This window comes from Leptosomus discolor, chromosome 2 (assembly GCF_034619465.1).
Source record: "Leptosomus discolor isolate bLepDis1 chromosome 2, bLepDis1.hap2, whole genome shotgun sequence".
NCBI classification, from domain to species: domain Eukaryota; kingdom Metazoa; phylum Chordata; class Aves; order Leptosomiformes; family Leptosomidae; genus Leptosomus; species Leptosomus discolor.
In genome coordinates, this window is record NC_141392.1 from 37,197,829 (window position 1) to 37,219,206 (window position 21,378).

General features: G+C 37.8%; 1 protein-coding gene across 1 annotated transcript in view; it reads right to left on the reverse strand.

Annotated features, from left to right (window-relative positions):
• The window catches only part of CRIM1 (cysteine rich transmembrane BMP regulator 1), a 193,834-nt gene that overhangs the window by 63,323 nt on the left and 109,133 nt on the right, over positions 1-21,378 (reverse strand). The window contains exon 7 of the mRNA XM_086460919.1: positions 10,540-10,661. Coding sequence (XP_086317045.1) covers positions 10,540-10,661 — 122 coding nt within the window. The remainder of the gene's footprint in view (positions 1-10,539; positions 10,662-21,378) is intronic.

Consider the following 21,378-nt stretch of genomic DNA (forward strand, 5'->3'; position numbering starts at 1 on the left):
CTTTTCTGACACAGACTACCACAATGAAACAGTGGGCGTGAGACAGACATCCAGGCCACGGATTTGTGAACATGAATTCAGTGTCTGCCAGCTATCAGATATCAGTAATACAATACTGATCCAAACCAAGCACAGACGTACAACTGCTCGCCTGTGAAAGGACCAACGACAGAGCTGGTTGGTACCCAGAGCTGGTATCCAGAACAATACAAAGTTTATACGGGCTGTGGAAGGACAGATGATAGCACATCTCTGCTCCTATATAAAGTCAAGCATGACTGAGAGACTGGACTTGCTTTGGCATTAAAGTTCCTGCCACAGAGTTAAATAAGAAATAGTGGCACAAATTTAATTCTGTGGATCTCACAGCCACCACCTTTTTGTTCTGGGAACAAGAGCCCTAAACGTCAGTGTTGCAGGGAACAACACAGCCTTGCACTACACAGTCACAAACCATGATTATTTCTGAAGACCTTTATTTCCAATTTGAACTGCACACAGACAAATTCTGTTTTATCAAATTGCTTCTCTAAGGTATTCTGCCTTACACTTTTAAATCTAATTAAATACAGTTCTATTGCCTGAACTAGCCCAAAATAAAACTTCTGTTAATGAGATTTCTGCAGTTCCCCAATACTTGCAGATTTCTTTGATTACAGTCATGGAATAGTTCAGAAACACATTCGAGTTTGGCAATCCATCCCTTGTGAGGCAGCAATACTGCACATGGTTACGCCAAGCGCATGAGATACTTCAGGCATCAGCTGTCTTTAGGCATTTTCTTTTGTAGTATCAGAAATTCCAGCCCTCCCAAAGTAGAAGCGAGACTCAAAACAATTTTCTGTTGTTTAAAGGATTAAAACGTTCATGATTCCAGCACTTTGGATGTTCCTTCAGCGTACAGAAGTATTTGTACCAGACTCTTGGAAGGAACTGGAGCAAGTGCTGTGAACTTTCTATTAAATGAAAAGGAAGGAAACTGATAAACTTGAATCCTGTGTCCATATAAACAAAATACAGAAAAGCTTTCTGTTTTTCAAAAGCTGCATTGATAGAGCATTTAAAAAAAAAGAGGATATGTTTCACTGGAATTAACCCCATAACAATGTTAAAGGACAACACACCGTATGCTTAAGGACAACACACTGTATGCTTTTGTTTCCTTGCAAATATATAAAAACAAGCTAGGTAGAAAAAAAAATATTTGGGGTCTTACTCTTTAGCTTGTACTATTCTGTGGGGTGTATTCCCTGTTAACACAATTGCAGGACAATTCTGAAAGTCCTTTGGTCCTGCATCTTCTAAAAAGGTCATCCAGAAACAGAGATCAGAATTAAAACAAACCTGTAACCACTGTTTCTAAATCAATGCAATTATTTATGCAGGTGTTTATACAATTATTTATACATAGTTGCACAGACAAAGGAAAGAAACATTATTTTGTGGCACCTGTGGTCTGTAAAAAGACATTAAAAGATACTAGGGATGCTGAGGAAAATCAAACTCAGCAATTCACCTTTAAAACAAAATGGAAATAATCAGATTTTTATAGTAAGGTTTCTAGCAGAGAAAGTCTGCATCATCACAGAAACCACTTTTATATTCAGCTGCCACAATCTATATGTAGTGCCAACTTTCAACAACAGTCTTTAAATTTTCTGTTCACCTCAGCAGCAGATCCCAGTCCAGTAATCTTTAGACAGCTTCAGAAGACAGCTGTTATGTAGGTTGATATATGTCTTATTTACACACAGTAGACAAGACTGTGAGGTCTTCCCCATGCAAACAGAAGACTTATTTCCATGTCATTGTATCAGGTGGAGGTTGCATCATGGAAAACAAGAGCGAAAGACCCCACAACAGAATCTGCTCTACCTGATAGATCCCTGTCTTAATCTTTCCTTTAAAGTCACTGGTAAGGGAGAACTTCAAGCTGTTTATTAAACAATTCTATAGTTTTAACTATTGTAACTAAGCTCAAATCACAGCAAGGGTAATTCAGGTTAGACAAAAAAAATACCAAACAAACACAAAGGAAGTTTCTTGAGTTTCACTACTTTTCCCATCTTTAAGGTGTATATCTTCCTGGTTTTTTACCTTCCTCTAATGTGCAAATGTCCCTGCCTCCATCCTCTCTTACAGATAAAATGCACACATTTCTTTCAACTGTAATTTTTCTTCATCAGGTCATGCTTTTCAGTGTTTGATTGTTTCTGTGGCTTTCCTCTAGGCTATCCCTCTTCCATGTATACATCCTCCTGGAAATTAAGCTACTTTTTAGCATTCTGCAGTAGGTTACAGCCTTACTACAGAAAACCATCAGGACAGCTGAAGGAGGAGCTGGGGCCACCAAGGGCCATGGCTGTGCTCTAAAACCCCCGAACAGTGACAGATTTTCTTGCTAAAATCGCCAAGCAATTTTTGGAAGAAATCCATGTTCTTCGCAAGAGAGGAATGCGTTTAAATCCCAGGAGTCTCTGTTAGTCTATCACAAGAGAAAATACAAATTGTGATCAGTTTAGCCCTAGGCATGTTACCAGGACACAGGCGTCTGAAACAATCGCAGCACCACTAAAAGTTCCTAGCATAGCCCATCATTCATCACCAGTACATCTGTGATAAGCTCCCAGTGCCATAAGAGAAGTTAAAAATTGCAGGAAGAAAGAATCCCCAAACCTGTAACACAAGGCTGTGGTTTGGTGTGACAACAGGTCTAACCATTTCTTCCACTCTTTGAGAAAAATATTTAATTCTAACCTTGTCCAAGTCTAAGGATCTAAAAATAGCTGAGAGTCAAACCTTTACTGAATACATCAGCTTACCAAGAAAATTCACTTTGGCAACAAAAAATATTACTACTTTACCAAAGTAAACACCAGAAGTATTTACTTTTTTTTTAAAACTTCTAAAACCAGACAGAACCACATCATCTGGCATCTAATATTCTTTGGTATGACATACCATCAGTTCCACAGAATCTAACTAGCATCTTATTTTTCATTAACTGATATGAATGAAAGAGAGACTTTGTCTTTATGTTATTTAAAACACAAACCCCTGTAAAAGCTTTGAGTTTGGTTTCACACCTATCCATGGTCCTGACAATTGCTACCCTTCCCCTTCTATTTATTTACATTGTAGTTATTTAGATTTTATGTATATGCATCTACTGACTAAATATTTTTACCAGGATTTTGGGTTGACTGGCCTTTAGTTTTCCTCATTTTCCTTTTCTCTCCTGTTTTAAATGTAACTGGCAACGACTTGCATTGTTTCAGTTACTTTTCCTGATTTGACTACATTGAGTATAATCCAGTTTCAGAGGCTCTAAAACATTTGACTTGGTTTGGCAGACTGACCTGCTTTTTCACTACACTAGACCAAATTCTCACACTGCTGTGGCTGGTGACTAGCCATGATTTTCAAATTCTCTTCAAATATTCTGGCTGAAGAAAAAACAAGCGAACCCAAAACTCCACCCCACAACCGCTAAATCTCTCTACCTTTTTGGCATCAGATTATCTTCCTTTAACATTAACCTTCCTTTTATTACTCATCAAACAGTTTGTTATCTTTTACTCCTTGCAAGCTGCATTTTGCATCTTGTTATTTTTAATCAGATGTCCATGTAAAGTCCACCACAGAATTCTGTGGTTTTCGATGCCCAAAGAGAAATGTGCAGTAACTAGGATCATGACTACATTTAGTTCTCTGCTCTGAGACAGACCCCATTACTTTGGTCAAATCCTTACTTCTTAAGAGCACATGGAAAATATGGTTAATGAAAGTGCAATATAAGTTCTGACAGGATTAGTGCCATAAATAATGGGAACTCCGTGGTAATTAGTTAGTGTTTGTGAGGTGTTTCACCTGGACTCCATTCTTCTTTACTGAAGATTTTTCTTGCTGACACAACATTCCCTATCAAATCCCTTCAGTACCCATTGATATTCTCTTTAGAAACAGGTGATTGTTATTTCCCTTTAGAAGCAGTGGAATCACCTTTACCCTTTTCCACACCATGAGCTTAATAATGGAACTGAACTGCAATTACTGTGGAGAGCAAGTGCATCAACAGGTGATAAGAAGTGTGATTAAAGAGGGCTTTTAATCTCTCCTCCAATGCAGTACCACTGTATAGAGACACAAGTGTGAAGAAAGCCAGAAAGCACAGAGAAAAGATAAATACCTCATGTCAGAGGTATCTTCTCAAATGAGGAAGCCTGATCTAGATAAATTAGCAACCTGATCTAGCTAAAGATGTCCCTGCTCACTGCAGGAGGGTTGGACTATATGATCTTTAAAGGTCCCTTCCAACCCAAACCATTCTATGATTCTATGAAAATTACAGATGCAGTTATAAAAACACAGGTAACATGTTGGGTCAAGTGAATAAGCTTGAAGATTTGGGAGATCGCTTCTATACCACCATGTGATCATCAGTATAGCCTGAAACAGCAGTATAGAAAGGGTCAGGAAGAAAAGTCCCAGGGGAAGTTCTCATCCTCTTTTCCCTGGATCAATGACAGTTATTTTCATGCATGCACTAGGTAGTCTCATTTTCAGTGGACAGGGCAATGAAAGCCCACACCTCACCTCTAGGGGAAAGACATGAAGTGGGGCTCCAGAGCCAATCCTGGCCAAGCTGGACTCTCAAATCATAGCTCATACATGGCTGTGGCAGAAAGTAGCCTGATCCCCTTGACCTTCGACCACATGGACACATTAATGAGGACCACTCTCACACATGTGATTTACCACCTTTCAAAAGCAATCAGAGACCTCTAAAGAAGCGGTTGTATTTAAGTAAACTTACTGAGAAGTGGAAGCCCTGACTGACAGAAGGAAGCAGCTGCATGATGCTTGGTAATTGCTCTCTCAAATTTATAAGGCAGAGCTTATGGTCAGTAGGTGCTTTAGTGCAATTTATATTCAAGAGACCCATGCATCAATAACTAATTAGAGAACTGGCAAGTTTGGATACTCTTGTTTCCGAACACTTCTACCCTTGCTGCACATGCAGCTTTCAGTGTCTTCAGATTCACTTGTTGATGCTTGTAATTTAATGCTGAATTAATTTTTTTTTCCTTACAAGCTCTCTCATGAGAAAAGGCAGCGCACCAGGATTAGTAGACAAAAATCCTGGTGGATAATATATATTTTGGGTGGACCAGCAGAAACCTTGAATTAACTTCTCTAAAATGCAGGATTTTGGGAAGGACTGCATCTTAGGAACCTCTCACTCACTTTCCCACAAATTTACATCATACACTATCCAGCATTCTCTAGATGGAAAGCAGATTTTAGATAAGTGCAAGTAGGGAACCTTCATGGCAATTAGAATAACCTGCCTTTAAACCAAGAAATATACACCCTCACTTTCACTGAAATGTGCACTCTGTTACAATGTACTGGTACCACACAAGGAAAAACTTTTTCACTGTGAGGGTGGCTGAGCACTGGAACATGCTGCCCAGAGAGCTTGTGGACTCTCCTTCTCTGGAGACATTCAAAACCCATCTGGACATGTTCTTGTGTGATCCTCTAGGCGGTCCTGCCCATGGCAGGCGGGTTGGAATAGATAATATTTCGAGGTCCCTTCCAACTGCTAACATTCTGTGATTCTGTGTAACAGGCAAAACCTCATTTTCAGTTTCACATATTAAGACGAAATTATTTGCTATAGATTACCCATGTTGCCTTATTTTCTCTGCATTTACCTTATACTTCTCAGGAATGAGCACATTTGACTATGGATGTAGCTCTTCCCTGAAAACTTCACTACTGAACACTGAGTCCCACATGCAACAATCAGTGATGTATATAGTTACATCATCTATACCTCTAGCTATACTATTTTATGAGAGATAGAGATTTAAGTTTTGCCATTCATGCTTCTGTCTCCTTCAGGCTAAAATCCTGCTACATGCATGACCTGGGGCTTCCCTGAGGGTCATCAAGAAAGCAAGATTAGGAGAAACAGCCAGCCAGCCATGTTCTAAGCAAAGAGGACTGACAAAATCCTACCCCTATTGCATTGTAAATCAGTGTTTACCAACAGTTCCAGTGTCGCAAGGTTTAATTTAAAAATTAAACAGTAAAGACCTTTCTTCTGACAAGGAAAAAGGACCAACACACAATGAAGTTGGAGCCATCATTGTTGTCCACGCTATTGTTTTGACATCCAAAGACCAGGCAGAGTATGCTCTGGGATGGCCCAAACACTGATACTAGAGAAACCATTACACAGGAGCTTCATTGCATCAAAAGGGAACTTTGGCTTGATTCCTACTACCATTTAAACAACACAGAATAATTTTGTTTACAAAGATGCTTTCTGTCAAAATGAAGGAATCAATAGATGCCTTAAATTGACTTTTTTAATTGATTTTTGGGACCTGAACCACATTCTAATGACAGTAATACCTGTGCATTAATTGTAATGATGTACTCTGAACCATAGTGGTGTTCTAAAAAGCACGAATTTATGTCACCAGACAGTATAACAGTTTTACATACAATACTCTGATTTCTGCATATATTCATGATAATTAAAATGTCACACAGAACAATTAGGAGCATCAGCTCTCTGAAACAGATTTTTTTCTTGTCATCAATGAGAAAGTTCTTCTCAGGACTTTCTAAATTATTTCCTGTATTAAAAAAAAAAATCCCAAGAGAAGCTCAACCTATACAAAGGTTGAACTGCTACAGACAGTAGGTACTTAACAATAAGCTCCAATTAAATCAAAATATCAGGACCATTTCCAAGCAGGAATAATCGATATTTTGGTGATAAATAATGTCTATATAATTATATAACAAACTATGAGAAACAGCAGATTACACATGATGGAAAGCATACAGACACACAATATAAATCTGAAGCATAAAAATAACAATTAGTGTATTGACTTACTGCTGTATTTATAATCAAACAGGAACAACAACAACTCCACGATCTGCAAAGAACAATTATTGTAGAAATTTTTCTCACCATTGATTACTATGCTTTTCTAAGACAGACTAACCAAAAGCTAATGTGAGACAGTGTGTATTGGTAACAATGATAACCACACAAAATCAAAAGATAAATCACAGAGCTTCTAAATCAGTTTTATATTAAATCCAGGAAAAAACATGTGAAAGAATGACTGATCTGTCCCCAAAATGCTGACAAACAAAGAGAACATACTGCAGAATCTCCACACAACATGTATTTTGCTGCCCTTATTCATAAACTACCCTGTCAACATTGGCCAACGCTGTTCTGCAACAAAACCAGACCTCTTTCCTATACAGTAATAGCAGCCTCCCCATACTCTTGCTGAACATGCAACTCCCCATACTCTCTCTGATAGATGCAACTCTACATCTAAAACATCAGCACATACTTGCAAGAAATATTGCAGAAGGCTGGCCTGCTTTAACACTCTGCATATCATCAGGGTTATGTAAACACAGAATTTAGCTACCCCACAACACAACCCCTGGATTTTTTGCAGGCTACATAGACTTATTCATAATGGATGCCTTTATTTTAAGGTAACTCAGATCAGTATTATTCCTGATTGCTTTTTTCTCCTCCCTCTGCCAGAATTATTTAATTCTAACATTAAACAGACGTTATAACAGCAGGAAAACTATACTAATGTGACTGTGCACGTCCCTTTTATTCCATCCTCTTGCCTGTTTCCAGAGGTTTTCAAATACAGAAGTTAACTAATGGGACTCATAGGTAACACTGATTACACAACTTCCCCACTTACCATCTATAAACACATTAACTTGCATTTGATTAAAACACACTCTTTAAAAAGGCATCTAATCCTAATTGGAAAGGATGAAGATAAGCAATTCAGCATCTTCCTGAGAGCCCGTGCCAACAGCTAACCACCCTCACTGCTGAGAAGAGCATGTCCTAGATCTTACATATTTGGCTCTTGTTACTTAGATGGCAATTTTTTTTAATGAAGTGAAGAAGTTGGTCTAAGCCTATCACTGTAAGATATTTTCTCCATCTGTCACTGTTATCTACCATACCTCTTATGCACTTGTGACTATCTGAAGACCATTTTAAAAACCAGAACTGGATATTACATTCAACTATCAGTCTCATGAACAACATTCCCCCTCCTCTTCATTTTAAACTGACAGAGGTATTGGTATGGATTTTTTAGATTTTTTTTTTATCAGTTTATCATTGCACTACACATTTATCTAGTAAGTTCTTGTCAGAATTAGTTTTCTAGGAATTTAGATGTTTTAGAGCTGTGGCTTGCAATATTTATCCCTGATATAAGAAGCACCTATCCATCCTAAAATGCACTTGAAAAAACCTGAATTATAAAGCAATGCAGATTAAATTTTATGACTATTTTGTCCTCTTTACTAATGATCAGCCACACAATCCAAATGTCACATACAGAACTTCTCATGAGTAGTTTCACAGTTGCTCCCAGCTTGTTGATAAACATATTTATCATCTTCAGGCTTATAATTATTTCCTCTTTCCAAAATGATGCATCATTAATAATTGCACCTGGAAGTTTCTCACTTCTAAATTTACTTAAAGCACTTTCAAGTCACATCATACAGCATTATTTTTTAAAAAATCTGATCAGAGCATTAAGAAATATAAAGAAAAATGCCTTTTTTGAAAAAAAAAAAAACCAACCACCAACCCAGAAGTATTTAACTTTTCTGACCAGGTTTCTCAGAATCATTTTTTTTAAAAGGGAAACTTATTAAAAAAAATAAATCATCCTAGCCTGTGATATTTTAATACTGATGTTTTAAGGACAGAAACAAGGCAAAAGATTGCCTCTTCCTACAAACCTTCATTTTCCTCCAATCTGGTCTTTCTGTTTCCCTCTGTGGCATCAACTTCCCTTCAAAAACTCCTCTTTTTTCTTTCAATTCACTATGTCTTCATAGGCTACTAATGTAAAGATTAGGAATGGGAAAGCCCAAAAGGCAAAAATAAATCCTGACCCAAAAGCAGGTTGAACCTTTGAGTTGAGTTACTGTGAGCAGTAAGGCAATGATGCACAGGGCAACAGTGCTAAGACAGTCTAAATTCACATTAACAATGAAAAATGAATATAACTCCTCCTTGGAAATAGGAGATGAAAATGACTAAGAACAAAAAAAAGTGTGTAATTTAAACAGCTCCATCTAACACTTGATATGATATATACTGCAACAATTTTGATAGCAGTACCCACAAATAACTTGCAGACTGAAGAGAAACAGAAATGTTAGCACGGTGGTTTGTTCCTTTCAGACTATCTCACACCAGCAAAGACATCATATCAGAAATTGGCTTCACATTTCTCGCTCTGAGTATTAAAGTAAATCTTGAATCAAACATTGCATTGAGGTGTGCCACACAGTTAAATCAAGTTCAGAAATGACACTTTAACAGAATTACATGAATATGAAACAAAGAAAGATGAGTATTACTTTACTGCAGTATATAAACAAAAATTAGGTAAGTTCTGCAACAGGTAATTCTGCAGTATCTACAATCTTATCCCAAATAGTGAAGGAATTAAACCGAAAGCTAAAGAAACTGATTTTTCCTGATGCAAATTCTTCTATTCATATGAAAGAAGTTAATTTTTATATACAATGTCCCATTTTATGTACTAAGTATTATTTTTGAATCAGCATTTGAGTATTTAAAATATTGCTAAGTGTAAATATCACAAACATCCTCCTTGGGGAACCTCTCTTTCTCTATGTATGTTTATGTGCATATGCAATGAAGAATGCAAAATAAAAGCTGTTTCAAACATATGATATGTGCAGCACCAAACAAGATTAAATATTGCTGAATAAGTATTAATTGTATTAATTAGTAAATACTGCACCAACATATGACTTCTTATGGTCAGAAATTAGCCTTCAAGAGCATTTTCTCCTTCTATTAATAGTCAAATACTTAAGTCTCTTTCCAACTCACAATGTATAGCATGTATGCAGTTCTATATAAAAGCATAGAGTGGTCCTGAGATATAGTCACTTGCATAACAAATTAAAGGTTTCTAAACATTTACATTGGGAAGCAAAGAATGAGAATCAGTCTATTCTTACACTGACTTACAATTTCCAAAGATTGTACATTCTTGTTAAAAATTACTCTGCAAATGTTTCTTAAAGCAAACCCCATAGTCTACACAGCATGCTTTCGCTTACACTTCTACAAAAAGCAGTTGCAGTGCTTAGCAAAAATTTCACTTCTAAAAGGAGTCTAGTGTTTGCTACTGGCAAAGGAGTACCTGAAAAACATGCAGTGAGTCTTGCTAAAACTGTAATTCCCTGGGTCACAGGGAAAAGTACTTTAGAAATTAAAGAAACATGACAACTTAAAAATGACACAAGTATCTTCGGCTGAACTTCCAGTTCCTTCTTACTGAACGAACCTCAAGAAAGTTATCTCTTAGATCTTGAAACATGGTAAAAATAACCAAATGCCCAGCATCTCCCACAGACATAAAATATTCCTCTCCAGGTGCAAGAGAAAGCTTCACATACCATTGACACATTCAAAGACATCACAGCACTTGCCAGGTGTTCCATCGCCACGTGAGACTATCTGGGGAATGGAGCCTGCCTCGCACATGGGGAAACCACATAAACCAGAGAGACATTCGCATCTGAAAGCAAACAACAGTAAGGAGAACCCCATCAATAAATGAAGTCACATATAAGGGGAAAGAATAAGCAGGACAAGAATGGAAAGCTAGAGCAGAGTATTAGCATATTTATACCTTAGAATCATCTTTTATTAACCCAACAACCAAGACAGCCTATCAACCTGAAGTATTTTTTAACCATGTGAACTCTGTTTGCTGGTCAAGCAAACAAGAAGGTGGTACTGTGCAACACCACACTTCTCTAGTGCTGTATGTAAAAACAGAACATTGTTCCAGATTGTTTGAAAAAAATTGTATTCTCCACACTTGCAGAATTAGGCTTCTTCTCCAATTTGCTCTGAAAAATCAGAAGTGGGGAAACACTAACAGCAGTAACTGCAACCATTCATCAGAGGAGTTTTCTCTCATTAGGAAACCGTATTATACCCAGTTTTATATAAGGAATAATTAAAGAGAAAGGAAGACCATGTGGAATCATTAAATCTAAGCCAAATGAAAATAATTGCAGGTTCTCTTTTGGATTTTGATGGTGCTACCCTCAGTTTGTGGAGGGACAACTAATTATATGAGATGCCAAATAATGTGGGAGGCTACGTATAATAAATACTGTGGTTAGTTTTAGAGATTGGATCATTCTAAAAAGAATATTGTCTCCACGTAAGTAGTATTTATTTGCTTATTTAAGAAAATAGCCTAAAGAACTGGAAGACATAAAACATAGATAAAAAATAGTCACATTTGTTTTCAGATTCTGTTTGATTAACATAACAGTTTAAAAGTCAAACACTTCAGGCTTTTGATAAGTTAACATTTAACAGAGTTCTTGCCGCAAACAATGGGCACATTATAGGGATAAGCAGCAATGATTCAATAAAATGCAAGAAAAAATTAATAAGGAGAAATATGTAAATATCATAGCTGAGAAACTTCATGGAATAATACTTAAATTTTTCAACTGCAAATCAGATTTTTTTGGTAAGAAAATAATCTTGTAGATTAATTTAGCATACTACAAATACACATGAATTTCAAAAGGAAAAAAAGAACTCAGCAGAAGATCCTGTAAGTACGAGTTAAAAGAAATGAAAATAAGAACTCTACTTGCTAATAACCATTTCAAATATTTTAAGTATTCCAAGACAACCCCCACATTAAACCATGTGTTAGTAAGAAGCATCATCAGCACTTAACACATTTGCTTTTTTTTATGCTTAAAAAGCAAGAAGTTTTGTTCACCTTTACCGTGCATGTCACCTGAATTGCCCAACAGCCATCTCATCTCAGATCAGCATTCAATGAATGAAGAAAAGCCACCTCTCAACAGAGTTTTAATATCACTCTCTTTAACCTCGTGTTAGATAACACTGTTATATTCTCCACCATAAGGTATTACTCAAAAGGAAGTTTGCAAGAAGAAATATAAGTAAAGCCAAAGAATCTCACAGAACCTTCATTGTCCTGTCTGAAAAGGATTCTTAAAACCCTGCATTACAGCTGCATGTTACTATAAAGGTATAAATGAGTCCTTGAAAAAACAGTATTAATTATATCGCATTTTGCAAGTAACATTAAATATGTCACAATAAAGTGAGGCAATTTAACTCTGTGTGCACATAGTTACTACAGTATAGTGACAGTTTTAAAACAGGTATTTCAAGGGTTTTTTGATAATATTGTGTGTACCATAACAGTAAAGGATAATGAACTAAACCAAGGAAAAAGTAAGGGTACAGAACCCAAGTTTTACTTCTCATACCTTTGCTTTTGACATTTCCTTCTCAACTTATTTGTAAACACAAAAAAAGGGGGAATTAATTATTTTCTTTTCTGCATGCCCTCTGCCTTCAGAGCTGTAGAAGGAAAAAAAAGCATTATGGCTTCTACTACATGGGATCAAAAAACCCAAAGGATTTGTGACAGCTGCATCCCTTTAAGATTACTCTGTTAAGTCATCTTTACAGAATTTTGTACTAATATCTCACCTTTTGCTGCCCTCAAAAAAGGAAGATACTTGGGGGGGGGGGGGGGGGGGGGGGGAGGTGGGGCATGGAGAAACAAGAAAAAAGATGATGTCTAGCAATCAGCTAAAAAGAACAATTAGCACTATGAGGTTCAAGGAATTTGTACATTAACTCATCTAGCAGGCATTGCTTCGTAAGATGCTTTTCCCTTGTGAGAAGAATGAAACACAGAAATAAGCACCTACATATTACTAAACAAGAGAGAAGAAAATCTTTTAAAACATATACATAACAAAAGAAAGTACAGGCACAATCTAAAAGCAGTATTAACAGCCCAGACTAAGATACTAGGTTTCACTTCAACTACTCTATATTCAACTCTGGGAAAATAGGTAGATCAAACTTCCTGAAAATTCACTTTCTTTTACAAAGAAAATATCACATGTGATGGAAATATAGTTGTGGACCTCGATTTTCCAAGTCTCCTAAGATGAAATTACCACTCTTAGTTTTATTGCCTTCACAACAAGCTTTTTCAGACATGCCTGTATCTTCTCTATTCTTTGCCTCACATTCATTATCACTGATTCTTTGAGTTGCAGGAGAATATTAAATGATTACATTAATAACTTGTACTCTTCCCCTCATTTTCTTCCCAATCAACTGCTTTAAAATACCCAAACAACAATCACAAAACCAAACAATAAAAAAATACATGAATCACCAGATTAAATAACTTAAGATAGGACAATCTTCCAGAAGAAGAGGAGGTAGTTGGAGAAAAAAAAAAAAATAAAGGCTGGTGGGAGCCAATGTTTCTGCAGAAAAGACTCCCTCCCCTTCACAGTTATCAAAGCTCTGCATACTTATTCACAGTGTAGGCAAACAAAACTCCACCATCCAAAATTTTATAAATTGACTTCCCATTTGGTTAAAAAATAATCCATGCATTGGAGAATGTCAAAGTAGCAAATGGTCTCAGATGGACTTTTAAATAGTCTGCATTCTTTTCAGCCAGCTCTGCTAGGAAAACTTTTGACCATAAGCACGGAAAACATTGTTTTGGAGACAGAAGTCTTTCAGGAAGAAACCCAAGGAATTCTGGTAGCTGAGCACCGCTGTCGCACTGCCAAAACAACATCTGGAAATTTGGAATAAGTGATCCCGTTCTCAGTAAGAGAGAAAATGAGCTTTATAGTACTAGATTTTTCTGAAGCGCCTGTTGGAGCAGAGGGACAGATGGAAGATGTGTTGTCATTCAGCTCTGTGCTCTATCACAGGGAGCTATCCACCTGCGGGGCGTGTGTATCTTAGCCTTGCCATTGAGCATAAGGTTTCAAGATGTTTGGCAGGCCAGATTGTGATAAGCCTGTTGACAGTTGCCATGGTCCTCTTGAAACAATTTCTATAAAATTTAGCTGTTCAGACTGCTGATCAGTAAGGTACAATGTTGCTTCTGAGCCGTTTCCCTCTATAACTGTAATTTGCGTATGGAAAACAGGCACAGTAGACGTTACTACAAGGAAACCTTCCCAGAGAGAAGACAATTTTATATGTCGCCTTCACTCTACACAGCCTGCAGCGACAACCGCTGCAACATCAAATAGGATGGTAGCATCCGAAAGTTTCAAGATTAAAGGGAGATCAGTACATGAGGTACTGAGAAGTTGGCACTCAGTATCTGCCCGTCACACACCTTATTAGCAAAGGCTCTAAGGAAACATGTCTCTTGGGATGTTATACCACCACAGCGCTCAAGTCAAGTCAAGAACATGTCCTTTTCACAATGAACAGTCCTGTAAGTGTACAATATCCACTAACAAGAGGACCCAGAACAAAAAAAAAAAAGGAAAATCAAACAGTCACGCAAGACACTTCACGGAGTCAATGTCTCCAGTTCTCCAAGTTAAAAAAAGAAAAAAAAAAAGTAATAACAACAATAATCCTAGAAATTTCAACTGAGCAATGGAAATGTCAGTATACAAAGAAGCAGAAACAAGATGATGTTTGTTAACAAACGCTTTACAGACTGAGGAAGGTAACTGCTTCAGTAGTATAAATGGTCTGATTTTTGATTTCAGTTTTTGAATTCTTCAAAACAGGAATAATTTCATTACTTGTTTCTTTTGTGTTTGGAGGGGGGGGTGTTCTTGTTTCTATCACAATTCTCCTTTTTCCTTCATGTCACCAAAAGCATGAAAGAAAAAAGAAAAAAATGAAAGCAAACTAAATACTTGTAAATTACAGTTTTTATTTAAAATCTAATTATCTTGGTTCATTCACTTCTGTTATTGAACAGATGAAAAGAAAGAAGGGTTTAGTTAGCCTCTAAAAACCTGTTTTGACAGTAGTATCAAAAGAGTTCTACAGGCACAAGACATAATGGCTATGAAAATAAGAACAGGCACCCTGGAAAAAAGATTTAGTATCAGTGAATGGGAAGGTTGGGGGGGTGGTGGCGTGTGGAGGAGAGGGATATTTATTTTGAGGATCAAAACAAAATTAAGTCTAAAGCACTGAGACTAGAGAAAAGCATTCCTGAAACATACATCACATTCCTGTGGAGATTTTATCACGGTCCTCCTTTTTCTCCTTGCAAAAATCTAATACAATTTGCATGGTCAGCACTTATTTTTACTTAAGCATAGTAGAGAAAACTCCCACAGATACATTAATGATACAAACACTTGAGGACATTATAAAATAAGGAATTTTCATAAAAGAACTCCCAGAATTATCAAAGCCTGACAAACTAGTGGCAAGGAAAAAGAGATTAAATGCAAGAACCTCCATATCATCAAGCATAGAGTATACGAGAAGATAATACAGAAAAATTAAACATTAACATAGCAATCTCATAAAATAAGTGAAGGATTATGTCCACGTTACTTACACTTGAAGCCATGACGTGAGTTAAGTGTGCAGGATGATGAGTTTTAAACTGGTCAAGCTACTGCTTAAGCAATCAACCAAATGCTAGTCTTGGAAAAAAAACCCTCCAGTTCTACACAGTAAGTGACACTGCAGGCAAAGACAAAGCCACTAGGACATCTCCATCCAAGAAGTTCAGCTAGAATTTTCCTAAATCTTCAGACATACACACCAGAGAGTTTTTGCCCACGAGTTCAGAGTTACTGTTTTACGCATTTTGCATTTTCAGTTTTAAAGATATGATTAAGCAAGTCAGTAACAAAAATATTCCTTTTTCCTGGAGATCAATAATAAACCCCTAGAAGGAGATGGTAGAAGAACTGTGGAAGCTGCATATAACACTTACTATTGGACCATTTCCAAATGCTCAGAAGTTTTACATCACTTCTATATGAACAAACTCCTATGTGAGTTCTTCCTGGTTTAATTCTCCATGGGGTTGTCCTGGTTTGGGCTAAATCAGAACTAATTCTGTTTTAGTGCTTTTAACTTTTCAGTTAAGTCTCCTCTAACTAACAGCATTTTCTGAAACAGCAGCCTGTTTTTCCAGACAGTGACTGCTCCTAGCAGTGATAAGGCTTGGTGTTTATGGTTCGTACCAAGGAATGGTGTGCAGAGAGGCCCTTGCTTATACTTGTTCTTATAGCGACCAAGGTCACTGCTGAATCTTGTACTCCATGTTGGGGTGCCAGGAGTGAAAAGGGTCGCATCTACAGGGAGGAGCAAACTGGACAGGTGACCCAAACCTGACCAACAGAGTATTCCATCCCATATACGTCATATTCAGTATAAAGCTGAGAGATCACGAGGGTCTCTTCTCTTCGTCTCTTCCTCTTTTCTTCGATGGCCGACATCTGAGGAGGACTGATCCGTGCATCCCTGAATCCAGTGCCTGAGTCCAGCTCCTGTATCCCATCCCTGTCTGCTGCCGAGTCCAGCCTGGGACTGCCCCCGTGCCAGCCCTGTGGTGTGGTGGTGACGTATTGTCATCAGGGTGGGGGGAGTTGGGTTCGGTATTGGTTTTGTATATATTTGTACATACTGTATATATTTCATTATTTTCCTTATTCTTATTATTTATCTTTTCTTTTATTGTTATTGTTTCATTAAAGCTGTTTTAGTTTTCTTTTCCAAACCGTAAAGTCTCTCTCCCTTGTTCTCTCTCCTTTTCCCTTTTGGGAGGGGAGAGGGGTTAGTAGAGAGCGTCTGTCATTCATTAGTGGCCGGCCCAGCCTCAAACCGTGACAGGGGTTTACTTAAGAGAAATCAAAGCTAGTGTGCTTGCAAGTAAGAACGCCTTTCTAAAATTCACATTCATAGAATCACAAAATAGTTTGGGCTGGAATGCGCCTTTAATGGTCATCTCGTCCAACCACCCTTTAGTAAGCAGGGACACCTTTAGCTAGATCAGGTTGCTCAGAGCCCCATCAAACCTCTCCTTGAATGTTTCCATGGATGTGGCACTGTAAAAAATTCCTTCCTTATATCTACTCTAAATCTGCCTTCTTTTAGTTTAAAACCATTACTCCTTGTCCTATTGCAACCAGCCCTGCTAAAAAGTTTGTCCTCATCTTTCCTATAGGCTCCCTTCAGGTACTGGAAGGCCGCTATAACATCTGCCCGGAGCCTTCTCTTCTCCAGGCTGAACAACCGCAACTCTCTCAGCCTGTCCTCATAGGAGACATGCTCCAGCCCCCTGATCACCTTTGTGAACCTCCAACAGGTCCATGTCTTTCTTACCCTGTGGGTCCCAGAGGTGAACACAGTACTCCAGGCAGGGTCTCACCAGAGCAGAGTACAGGGGGAGCATCACCTCCCTCGACCTGCTGGCCATGCTTCTCTTGATGTAGCTCAGGATGTGATTGGCTTTCTGGGCTGTGAGCACACATTACTGGTTCATATTCAGTTTTTCATCCACCAACACCCCTCAAAGTTCTTCTCCACAGGGCTGCTCTCGATCCCCTCATCGCCCAGCCTGTATTTGTGCTTGGGATTGTCCTGACCCAGGTGCAGGACCCTGCACTTGGCCTTGCTGAACTTCATGAGGTTAACATGGGCCCACATCTCCAGCCTGTCAAGGTCCCTCTGGACAGCATCCCTTCCCTTCAGCATGTCGACCACACCACACAGTTGGTGTCGTCAGCAAACTTGCTGGGGGTGCACTTGATCCCACTGTCCATGTCTCCCAACAAAGATGTTAAACTATGATCAATACTTTCTCCCTCTGTTCAAATGCGGTTTTGTTTTGGGTTTGGTGTGGTTTTTTTTTTTTCCTCCTTCTTACGGGAAACATGCTCTTTCCTTTAGACAGCATTGTCTTGAAAGGTTTTGTAATTCCATATTGGCTAGTAGTTGGTGAAAAAGCATGGATGTGTATTTTGAACTTATACAATACAGGTGCAAAAAGCTGATTGTACAAAAGATGCAAGCAGAGACTTCTGTATTTAGAAAGTCTTACAGCCTCTTGTGCAGAAGACTAAAATGCTATTTCTTCTGAAAACATCCTCAAGTTTCCTCTCTTTATTAGAGGTCTCTGACACTCAGAAGTTAGCCATCAAGGTCTAGAAACATCTTGTGTTTCAAGAGCTTCTGTTCAAGTTTTATTGAGATCGATTTAGTAAAAAAAAAAAAAACAAAAAAAAAACAAACCAAAAAAAAACCCCACCCTTACCATCTTTTTCCTCATTTGTGGACTTCAGGAAAACATGGTTGCTTGCCAAAACAACCCACATTGTGAGGCTGGACGCCAAAGCAGCAATAAGTATCATCACATTGAGAATATCTAGGAATTGCTGAGGCAGCTGTCGTTAAGGGAGGAAGAAGGGGACTGCTCAAACTTTGAATTCAGCAATTCATTACATTTCCTGGAAGACCAACATGGAGAAGATGGACATGGGTCACCTATAAAGGTCACACAGATGCCCTTTTATCCTTGCTCTTTGTGGATATTCAGTACAGTGCAGTCTGTAAACAGAACTGAATTCCACTTTCTCAGCAGACCTGAATGAAGAAAAAATTGGTTTTCCTGGGAAAAATATTTGCTGTTTCTTAACTTGTGAGGATTTCTCCTTAAAGACTAAAATACATGAAAATGTTTAAACACGTATTTCCAGATATTATGAAACTTCACAAAATTGCAGTGTTCCGTTTAGCCTTTTCATCAACAAACAAACAAAACCCTATCGCAAGCCTGAGCGTAACATGGGATGGGTTCAACTAGCATCAATGTATAGCTTTCCTTCGATACAAAACCTGCCTCTTCAGTAAGGAACAGAGTCTAAATCAACAGCAAGTGTTACAACACCATGGTATTGGATGGTCAGAGGTACTTGAGAAGGCAAAGTGATCTGCAAAAGTACAGGAGGAACAACTTGAGCAAGTTGGCCATGATAGCTAGAAATCAGAGATTCTAAGACACTGATAGAAGAACTGAAGGCTCAGGAAACCTGCAAATCCCTTAACATGCTTGCGTTAGACCTACAGCTGGGTACAGCTACCAGGTTTACTTAGAAGTCAAGCCCTGAATAGAAATCTCAGGAAGATACAGGTGCTTGGACTTGTATTTAGTTTTAACAGTTCCAGCTGAACTTTCCTATAACAAAAACTGGGATCCACAACCACCTTCTCTTGGATACCATTTCTTGTGTATGAGATGGGTGGAGAAGAAGGATCTAAAATTCTAGAACAAATACAAGGGAGACCTCTGTATCAGCAAAAATTGCTTAAGAGAGGTGACTGGTACAGGGTGAAAAGAGAAAGAGTTACACCCTCCAGGAAAATCATGACTCTAAAGAAGGTTGGGAAAAACGAAGTGGTGAATCCTGTACTGAACACCCAAACAATGTATCATAAAATTAAGGTCTTCCAAAGACAGGAAGGTCTAAGAACCTAGACAAACATGCAAGAATCATGTCATATTTGGATAAGGAATAATGTAGAAAAGATCTGGCCCAGCCAAGCAGCTAAGAATAATGACAGAAGGGGTGAACAACTACCTCTCCTATTCAGTGTGACAAATGCAAAGGTAATCAGGGACCCAGAGGCCACTTCTACAGATGCTATCAGAAGAAAAATATTATCCAACTAGTTGTATATGGGTACTCTCAAGTATAATGCAAATATAAATTGGTAGTAGCTTAAAAGAGAACTTACAGCTATAGACTTAGCAGTTATACAAGTGGTGCCTGTCATAAAATGAGAACTGTCCTAGTTTACGTGTTACTGACACTAAGATTGCCTAGACACTGGTGTAACATGAAATACAGAATATCGGCTGGTAAGTCTAATGCCATGACAGGTTGGAACACAATAGATGATACAATGGTAACAGGTCCAAGTGTCATAAACGGGGATAAAGTACATTAAAAGCAGTCGCTTACTAGGCAAAGTAATCTAGAAGGATAACAAAATCATAAATAAATTTAAATGACTTCTGAAAAGGTGTGGGTTTTTGCATAAACAGCTGCCACAGGACTTCTGCTTCAGTTCACATACAAGACAGCATGGTAGACTTAACTAATATCTACAAGTTTTCTGAAAAATAAAAGTGAAACTATTAAAAGTGAATTTCTCAAGTGGCATCTATATTGTGCTTAAGACAGCACAAAGTTCTATTAGAAACAAGAGACTACAAATAATAAAACAGGAAATTTCTTCCTTTGGAATCAAAAACAATTCAGTAATGGTATATAAAATTTAGAGACTCTAATACGAACTGCTACTACTCCTTAATGTCTTTAGGACTGCTAAATAAAGCACATTCATGCTAAAAATGTTTTAGTATGGGACAGATGCAAAAGAGTGTTTTCTTAACTTAACGGATTACTCTTAAAGTGAAGTATGCTTTTGTAAATTTACTCTTTTATCCCTTGAAAGGTAATTTTAATTAATAAAGTCTGGTTCTGTTCTAAGTTGTATTCAATTTCTATCCAAACATAGCTTAACATAAACCTTGGGTAAATAAAGGATTTGATACTACATCAATGTATTACTCATTTTCTTGAGTTGTATAAAAATGTAAGCATGTAAGAACTGGGGCGGGGGAGGGCACGGTGGAGCTGGACTGTTTTCTAAGTTTTATGCTTGGGGAAAACAAAATGCACATGTAAACTGACACTCCAACAGGACTGAATAGATGACTACAATGTAAAACAGCATTTTACTATATCGTCCAGAGAACTAACACTTTGGCTGGTCAAGTACATTTCACTTATTTACCATATTGCAGACTAAACTGTGGCATTTCCATTCACAGCAGTCCCAGATTGAGACATTTTAGCCACATATAAAGAAAAAACAACAAGGAAAACAGTATTTAAGGAAAAAATTTCTATGACCAATTCATTTATGAAACTTTTTCAGAGGTTTTCTTCTAAACAATAAACCTGTAATCCTATTCCTCCATGCTACTCAAGCCACTTGAGAGTTCTACATTTACAATGCCATCCAGCTATGTGTAACTGAGTGAAATGGTCCAATTCAGAGTCTTCATTTGCTCATCCCTGAAGCGCAACCCTTTTGGGCTCCAATCTTGCAAGACTGTATCTTCAAAAAGCTGCTCCTTGCTTTTCTGGCATATGAAATAGTAACTGATTTACATTGCTGTTTCATTTAGATGTATTAAGTAGTTCATTGCTCTTAAACTTTCTGTCTCTCTAACTTGTTACCTGCTTCTGTTACGCTTAATTTTTTTCCCCCCTCCTCCTCCCACCACAACAGACTTGAAACTGCTTTTTTAAAGCTAAGACTCAGATAATAGATAAACTACTGGAGATTTTGATGGATAAACATGTATCAACATTTCTGTACTTTTGATCTAGAAAATA